General features: G+C 44.4%; 1 protein-coding gene across 1 annotated transcript; it reads right to left on the reverse strand.

Annotated features, from left to right (window-relative positions):
* Positions 1-2,787: 2,787 nt before the first annotated feature.
* Positions 2,788-8,481, reverse strand: LOC100342086 (ubiquitin carboxyl-terminal hydrolase 29). The gene is made up of 5 exons (XM_008249041.3): positions 8,412-8,481; positions 5,223-5,309; positions 3,941-5,101; positions 3,708-3,853; positions 2,788-3,546 (listed from the first exon to the last, which is right to left on the reverse strand). Exons 1-5 carry the CDS (start codon positions 8,479-8,481, stop codon positions 2,788-2,790), a joined length of 2,223 nt encoding a protein of 740 aa, XP_008247263.3.
* Positions 8,482-8,986: the final 505 nt, after the last annotated feature.

The following is an 8,986-nucleotide window of genomic DNA, read 5'->3' on the forward strand; positions in this document are numbered from 1 at the left end:
TACTTTGGAAATTTATATTCATTAAATAAAAGTTAAAAAAAATACTATATTCAGACATTTCAAGAAAGAGAAAAAGTTGTTCATTCATTATTTAGGAATGAGACTTAGTGCACTGATAATTTTAAAAACCAAGCATAGGTTCTTTTTTATTTTTTATTTTTAAGATTTATTTCTTTTTTTGAAAGGCAGAGTTACAGAAAGGCAGAGGCAGCGAGAGAGAAGTCTTCCATCCGCTGGTTCATTCCTCAAATGGTCGCAACAGCCAGAGCTCCGAAGCCAGGAACCAGGAACTTCCTCCAGGTCTCCTATGCAGGTGCAGGGGCCTAAGGACTTGGGCCATATTCCACTGCTTTCTGAGGCTACAGCAGAAAACTGGATCAGAAGTGGAACAGCCAGGACTTGAACCGGCACTCATATGGGATGCCAGCACTGCAGGCAGCGGCTTTACCCTCTATGCCACAGCACCAGCCCCAGGTATAGGTTCTTAATCCAAGAATTTAATTGGATCCATTTTGAAACCATTTGCATTTTAAGCAGTATAACCTAAGAAAGCAGACTTTCCATGACTTTCAGCCAGGAGCAGATTAGCTTCCTGAGAAATCATGGCTACAGCCCCAAGCATCCCTAACTGGGCAGCAGGTCACCCAAAACTGCATCTGAGGGTGACTCTTTGGTTGGACAGTGGTCACTGCTTTCACCAAACAGCTGTGATGAATGTGCATGGTGTAAGAATGATTTGCTGGCCCTGCTTCTAGGTAGGGTGGGGCTGGCATTCTTAAGCTAGGGATGGAGAAAGCAAGTAGAGAACGAAGTTCCCATTCTCCTGCCTCCAGGTCGGCTTCTCTCTGGGACGAAAGGAAAGATTATGCATGGAGAATGCAATGCAGACACTCTGATGAAGCCACTTCTTCTGCTGTGCATCTTCACTTTTCTGACTCTAGCAGTTTCTCCCAAAGGACCCTAGAGGTTCTCTGAGTAGACTGCCACTTACCCTGGACACGTTCCTTCTCTCTCTTTTCAAATCTATTGAGTGGTGTCCACAGCACACCCAATATGGTGGACACTGACTGCTCAACTCTCCAGCACAAATGGGCACCTCTGCTCCCCCGAGTTGTGGTATACCTCATATACCTTCCCAAGTCAGCTGCATTTTTTTCCCAAGCCTGTTTACACTGCTTACATAAACATAATTTAATGTTTAGTGAACTCAAAAATATGATGGTTAAAAAAAAGAGTTGCTGATTCTATGAAAACAAAATGGGATGATTTAAAAGATTCAACAAAGCTGAATTTTTAAACACACCAAAAATGTCTGTCAAATTAGGTGTGTGTGAAATAAATGTCAAAGACTTGATGGGGAGAAGGTCATTAAAAGAGTGAGGTCTGCACAGAGGCTGCTTTCCAAGCTCTTTATGTCCTCAGTTGGTTTACAGAGACTCACATCAGGTGCAATTTGGATGTGGTTAATGCAGGAAAAACAATGTGACATTACAAATCAGGTGATCCACACATAAAAAAATTTCCTCTGTCATGATTTCTTGATCTTTGAATTAAGTATCTAACTCTGGTGTCAAGTGTACTGGAAAAGACACCTTCTGTTAAGCCTTTCATTGTTTATGTCTGCTTAGTATTTTTCTTTTGATTGTTAGTTCTAGCCCATCTCCCTACGTCTGGGAACATATAGATTGTTGAGTGGGTATAACAGAAAATCACTAGACCAGAAGTCAGAAAACAGAGCCTAGTCATCAGCTGAACTATAGTCTTGGAGGTGTAATCGCATCTCTTTGAGCCTCAGTTTCCTCATCCACAATGCATGCGTTGGGGATGGGGATGGAGGATGAGAGTGCATGACAAAAGAAGTAGGACCAGATAACATCTCTGGTCTCAAGAGTCTACAAAATGCCACCCTAGGCTATTTGGCTCAAAGCACAAATAGCCTTCCCTAAAACATTTTATTGGTCTTTAGGAACACACTAGATAGAAAATGTTTGAAAAAAAATTCATCTATTAATGTTGAAAATAAGTAACTCTCCTAGAGAAAAGTAAAATTTTTAGAAATTTTAATTAGAAAGGAAAATAGGAAGTTACTTGTCATGTAAATAATACAATAAGATTGAAGCTATCAACATAAAATTGATAGTTGATATCTTTATAATTTGAACATTGAGAAAAGATCTATGTTACATTTTGGAGTGGGCATTTGGCGTAGCTATTAAGATGCCGATTGGGGTTCCTGCAACCCACATCAAAGTACTGTGGTTTAATCCCTGACTTCAGCTCCTGATTCCAGCTTCCTGCTAATATTGATTTCCCGAAGTAGTGGTGATGGCTCAAGTTATTGGGTTTCTGCCATCTAGGTTGGAGACCTGGATTGAGTTCCCAGCTCTCAGCTCTGGCCCCCAAGCAATTGCAGGAATTTGGCAAGAGAACCAGCGGATGGGGGCTCTCTGTCTCGCTGCTTCTCAGAAATAAATAAATAAGTAAATAAATAAATAAAGTTTAAAGAATGATGTTACATCTTAAATGGCAGTGCACTCTATTGAAAACAAAAAGCTTTTGGAACAAACTTTTTACTTTATAGTTGCAAAGTGAATTACAAAGTTATGGTTTTGACAATAGCATGCCATATAAAATTGTTTAAATAATTTCCAACATTAATTCTAATTTGACAGATATAAAATTAAAACAACTATAGATTGGAGAAAAAAAATTGTCTCATGAAATGAGTACCGCCTTTTTTAAGATCTTTAATTTTATACAGAACTAAAATAAAGTTAACCTCAAGAGTCAAAAAAAAATGTCATTGTGCATGTAAAAAAAGATGTACCCACTGTGCAGCCTTGCCTCCTGCACCATGGCCTCTGGGATTTCTGCCACCCTCAGATCACTATACGTGAACCAGGCCTGCTTCTGAAAGTCATACACGTCGCTGATGTAATGGCCTGCACACGGGGAGTTCCCTATGTGGCTGATGACGCTGATCAGTCGGTAAGAATGAAGAGCATCTCCCATTTGCATGCTTCCTTTTGGTTCCTTGACTTTAGCTATGGTTTTCTCCATGCCCACGATGTCTTTGGTAACAGATTCGTGCAGCTGCTCAACCACGCCTCTCAATCCTTCTGAAATCTTGTGTTTTTCGTAGTCACAAAGATCTTTTGAAGACTCACTAACATGATCAAAATCTAACTCTACCAATGTACTGGTTTTCTCATCGTCCTTGGGTTCTGGATTTTCAGGCTCCTCTTGACAACAAACTTCTTCAAGTCCTCTGTCTGGGTTGTTTATAGGATTACTTTCATCTTCACAGTTCATAAGAAGAGAGATGTCTCCCTGATCCATCACTGAGGCAGCTGCCAGCATCTCCATTTCTCTGACTTCCCTATCTCTTGCGTTGCCCAGTTTGGACTCCAGATTTGAGCCACTTGCTAGGTCACTCTGCTGCTGCTCCTTTGGCCTGGCTTCCCAAATTCTCTGAGGTGTGTTTTGTTCAGCATCTTCGTCTGGTGCCACATGCAGAACTGAAGAGTCACTGGATTGCCAGGTCAGCTTCACAGATGATGTGCATGGGCTGACTCTCTCAGAAATAACCTCTTGGGTGAGGTTCAGTACTTCGGGGTCCAACACAGGTGCATTACTATCCAAGGGAAGTGGTGGTCTGGTGTCTTCATTGCAATTAGAGGATAAACTCAAATATTTGGGAATAAAACTTGTTGGTCATCCTTCATTAGCGCGTAAGTGTCACTCAAACTGTAGCATTTCAGATGAACAATGAAGACTCTGGGTAGCCTGCCAAATTTCTGCATCACCACAGCCTTCTTGTGGTTACACATTTCACAGAGGCGCTCACATTCTTCTGTTGTAAAGAAAAGATCAAAACAATTTTGAAGGGACAAAGGAGATGCTTTTGGTTTTGGGTGTAGGTTGACAGAGAAACAATTACCAGGCTCTATCATGACAGGAACTTGACCACAGGCTTTGCAAATCACGTAGTCCTGCAATTCAAATTCAAAATTGGAAGCAACTGGACAAACAAACACTTTGGTGGCAGCATCACCAGCAAGCAACTCTGGAGGTGAATTTTCATCTCCAGCCTCCCTCCTCGTTTTCCAAATGGTGTTTACTTTTTCAAAATCACTTTTCAGCTGGTCTAAACACTGACATAAGAATTCATGAGCATCGTTCTGCATGTTGCCCGAGAATATTTCTGCAACAGCTGAGATAGCATTTTTAATATCTCTGAGTAGGTCTTGGCTAGTCTCTAGATTACAAATATCTTTCAAAGCAAGCAACATACTTAAAGGCATGATAAGCACGTCAGAAGGAATGTTCTCCCATGGAATACCTTGTCCTAGTAAGCCATCAGCAAATGATGGAATTGCATAGAGTGACTGTAAAATTGAGTTCATGTAACAGGTGTTTCCCAAATTGGGGAAGCCCTGCTGCAGTTGCTCTGGGTGAGAGTCAAGGCACAATTGGTCTTGATCGTGTTGTGGGTCGTCCTGGGCTCGTTCTGGTACCGATGGCAATAGCAGACTTTTGTCAGACACACTCTGAGGAGAAAGAACAGTCTCATCCAGGGGAGAATTTCCAGGAGAGGCGGTCCTGAGGGAAGGTCCATGTTTTGAACTTCCATCCTTTTCTAGATCTTTCAAGGAATCTTTCTTGAATTTCTTGCTTGGCACACTCTCATTTTCTTCCAGGAAGCCTTCATCCGTATCTAGACTGGACGACAGTGTTGTTTTTCTCTTCCTATCTTTCTTTTCTGGTAACCCTTGTTTGGCAAGTATTGGCGATTTGCCCAGCAACTGCTGGGGGAACGTTTTTCCACTTCCTTCTTCTGTAGTGAAGGTCTCAGCACTTGGTTCACGACATACATTGGAAGATGGAGTTTGGTCAGGCTCTGTGTACCCATTCATGCTCTCCATGACACTCCAATAACTTTCCGATTTAATGGGCCACTGATGTTTGTTCTGACGAATGATGTCCAGCAAGATCTGCAACCGTTCAGTATGTGTGCAAGATAGTTTGCCAAGACACAAGGTTTTTTCCGAGAAAGTCAGATACAGGCCATTTTGTCTTTCTCCATAATGACTAAAACATTCTAGAATATTAATGTCTAGGGAAAAACCTCTTATATGTAGGTTTTCCACCTTCAAACATGAAAATCAGTTGAATATCCTTTTCCCTTTCCACTGTTTCTGTGATGGGTTCTTTCAACTTACTAGGTCCAGTCCTCTTCTTCGACGTCTGCACAAAACCATGCACTTTGTGAGGGGATGTTCTTTGTTTACAAATACAACACATGTACCCTAAAGAAAAAGACACACGGACATTTTAATAGAAATGTAGCTACAGTGGGGACTTGAGTAAATGCTGAGCATGCAAGCAGCCATTTCATGCAAGGAGTATGAAAACAGAATTAAGATGGTGAGCTTTTCAGGAAAATTGAGGAGGGTAGGCGAAGAGAAACATGAAGAGAGAGACACAGCATAATGCAGACCCTCCGAGGCAGCATGTGAGGTTCAATTATTTGGGACTCTACCACCTGTGTGGAAACTTGCACTAGTTCTGGGCTCCTGGCTTTAGCCTGGCCCAGCCCTGATGGTTGCAGGCATTTGAGGACTGAACCAGTAGATGGAAGATCTCTCTCTCTGCCTTTCAAATGCAATGAAAATTTAAAATGACTTTCTTAATTCTTCTCCCTCCCCTCACCCATTTGCCTATGTCTTTCTAAGCAGCCTAGAATGTCTGTGTCTTTCCAACATTCTGATGTCAGAAAAAGCAAATGAAAAAAATTCAAATGAAACTACAGAAAAAAAGATATTACCTGTTGTCCATTCTCAGTTCCGGCCAAAGACACTTGAGTCAGAATTCAAGGGAATTGACTCTTTGGAGAGTTGTCTGTGGCCACACTGCAAGTAGAATCCTGAGTGCCAAGGCTGCTGAAAGAAAAATAGGAAATCTCAAAAAGTGAGTTTTATGTCATCACCAGTGGATTCCCAACCACATCTTCTGTTGTTTGATTTCACTATCTGGTAGAAAGCAAATGCAGAGGCTAGTGTTTTGGCATAGTGGGTTAAACCACCACATGCAACACCAGCATCCTTTATGGGTGCCACTTTGAGACCCAGCTGCTCCACTTCCAATCTAGCTCCCTGCTGGTGGGCCTGAGAAGGGAGAAAAAGATGGCCCAAGTGTTTGGGCTCCTGCACCCACACCACGTGTGGGATCTGGAAGAGGCTCTGGGCTCCTGGCTTCAGCCTGCCCCAGCCCTGGCCCCCATGGCCCTCTGGGAAGAGAACCAGTGGATGGAGGAGCTCTGTTTCTCCCTCTCTCTGTAACTGTGCCTGTCAAATATATAAAAGTTTGTAAAGACAAGAAAGCAAATGGCAATCCAACACCCTCCAATGACTTTTTTTTGTACATTTTTTTCAGATACACCTGATGAATTTTCACTTCCTTTTTTTCTTAATTTTTCTTCATTTTTTATTTTTGACATACACAGTTAGACAGCGAGAGAGAGAGAGAGAGAGAGAGAGAGAGAGAGAGAGAGAGAAAGGTCTTCCTTTTCCATTGGTTCAGCCCCCAAATTGCCGCTACAGCCAGCACGCTGAACCGATCCGAAGCCAGCAGCCAGGTGCTTCCTCCTGGTCTCCCATGCAGGTGTAGGGCCCAAGCTCTTGTGCCATCCTCCACGGCCTTCCCAGGCCACAGCAGAGAGCTGGACTGGAAGAGGAGCAACCAGCAGAGAATCCGGAGCTCCAACCGGAACTAGAACTCAGGGTGCTGGCGCTGCAGGCGGAGCATTAGCCTAGAGAGCTGTGGCACTGACCCCTCCAATGTCTTAAAAGTTGATTAAACCAAGGAGGAAATCCAGTGTGATAATGAGATTACCTCCAAATACCTTTCTAAATCCAGCCCTTCCCAATCACATAGATTGGATTAATACAGCCACAGTCTTGGTGGTGAGGAGATTTTTGGAGCTCTGCCACAATTAGAATTTTAAAATTCATTTATTTATTTGAAAGACCTAGAACGTTAAGCATGTTTGCTTGTTGTTTTTTTTTTTTCTGTTGACAAACAGGCAACAAGGAGGATACACTATGATCACACAATATACATTCCAGCTGCTAGAAGTCAGAGACTGGTTTCTTATTTACTGCTCTTGGAACATGAAGCTTGAAACTCAAGCTTCCTGGGTCTTAGTGTCACATAAGTGAAACGGGATTGCAACAACAGCACTGTTGTGATCATAAAACTGCACCACAACAAAACACACAGCCCAGTTAAGAGATGGGCCACGGGCTTAAACTGACATTTTCAAAAGAGGATATCCAAATGGCCAACAGACACATGAAGAAATGTTCAGGATCACTAGCCATCAGGGAAATGCAAATCAAACCACAATGAGGAGACATCTCTCCCTCCCCTGGTAAGAATGGCTCTCACACAGCCCTACAGCTCAGCTCCGGCTGTCACAGCCATTTGGGCAGTGAACCAGCTGATGGAAGACCTCTCTCTCTCTGTGTAACTCTTTCAAAATAAATAAAAAACAAGTAAGTCTTTAACAAATAGTTAATGCATCTTCAATTTTCTGAGAGATACTAACACCTGCATTGTGTACCCATAGTGACCACAGTATGAACCCAGAGGCCCTGTATTTCATCCTCCTATCACTGTGTTTGTGAGAAATGACTTTGTTTTTTCATAGGGGATATTTCTTCTCACTGAATCTTAAATTTAAGGAAAGGGGGAGTCATAAGGAGTAGAGATCTCCAGTTGCATCCCGAAATGATACCAAAAGATGAGTAGCCTTCATCATGTGTTGTTTACAGCTTGCTTGTTGGATTGGCATTAAGAATGGCCAGGACTTGAACCAGCACCCATATGGGATGCCAGTGTTACAGGAAGAGGTTTATTGCCCTGCACTACAAGGCTGGCCCGTCATCATTTGCATTTTAATGCATGTTCCCTTCTGGAGATGCCAGAATCCAAGGTCACAGAAAATTAAAAACCAGGGCTCCGCTGGGCTGAGGCAGGTCCACACCGGGCCTCAGCCAGGGCCACACCGGGGCCTCACCCAGGTCCCTGGGGCTCCATCGGGGTTCTCACGGGAGGCCGGACCAGGCACTGAGCTCAACAGGTAGACGGATGCGCAGCGGGGCGGCCGGGCCCAGAACCGGCACCCATGTGGGATGGCCGGGCCACCCCTACGCCCACTTGCGCCTTTCTCACGCTTGTAGTACATGGGAACAGCTGACTACAGCCCTCGTGGTCACCCCGCTTGAGTCTGGTGTGGTCATTTTATCTTTTCCTTGCAGCATGCTTTCCATTCTCGGTCTTTACAACTATATAAAACTTTTCCTCACTCAGCGAGGAAGGGAACAGAAATCCCCAGAGCACAAGCGGACCTCCGCTTCCCAGCCTTCTAGAGCCCAGACCCCGCGCCTGCCGGGGCTGCCAGCCCGAGCCTCCGGACATGGCTGCTGTGTGGTGCTGGCCGCGCGGGCACTGGCTGGGCCGGCAGAGTGGCGTGCAGGGGTGGCTGCCCGCGCTGGGGAAGGTGCACAGGGGGCTGGCTCAGACACTGACGAAGGAGGGGCCCACTGAAGAGCGAGAAAGAGAAATTAAAAGGGGTCGGGACTTCCACTCTCAGGCTTCGAGCATCTTCATTTTCACCCCCTGCCCCCTACAGGAAAATGGAATCCCCGGCAAAGGCCACCACAAGTCTTCTGCAAGCAGCGGCTTTCCCAGCAGGTCTTGCGGGAGGACGCGCCATGGGACCTTAAGGGAAATGTAGTCTGCGATGGTAGTGTCACCGGAGGGTCGCTCTGCGCAGGCATAGCACCAATTCCTGGAGTTGATGTGGCCTGAAGGTTGGCATGGCAATCTCAACACACGGTTCTGCCTGTTTGCTACTGCTGAACTCGTGGAATTCACTCGATTACTATGGACAGGTCGACCCCAGCTCCTCATGATCACCCAT

The sequence above is a fragment of the Oryctolagus cuniculus genome, chromosome 18 (genome assembly GCF_964237555.1).
Source record: "Oryctolagus cuniculus chromosome 18, mOryCun1.1, whole genome shotgun sequence".
Classification (NCBI taxonomy): domain Eukaryota; kingdom Metazoa; phylum Chordata; class Mammalia; order Lagomorpha; family Leporidae; genus Oryctolagus; species Oryctolagus cuniculus.

Bases quoted from the DNA above. Each gene is read 5' to 3' on its own strand.
- LOC100342086 (XM_008249041.3), bottom strand. From the start codon at position 8,481: ATGTCCGGAGGCTCGGGCTGGCAGCCCCGGCAGGCGCGGGGTCTGGGC. The intron at 5,310-8,411 runs GTCCGCTTGTGC...CTTTTTCTTTAG, and splicing joins TAGAAGGCTGGGAAGCGGAG to GGTACATGTGTTGTATTTGT. The intron at 5,102-5,222 runs GTAAGTTGAAAG...TTAATATTCTAG, and splicing joins GAAGAAGAGGACTGGACCTA to AATGTTTTAGTCATTATGGA.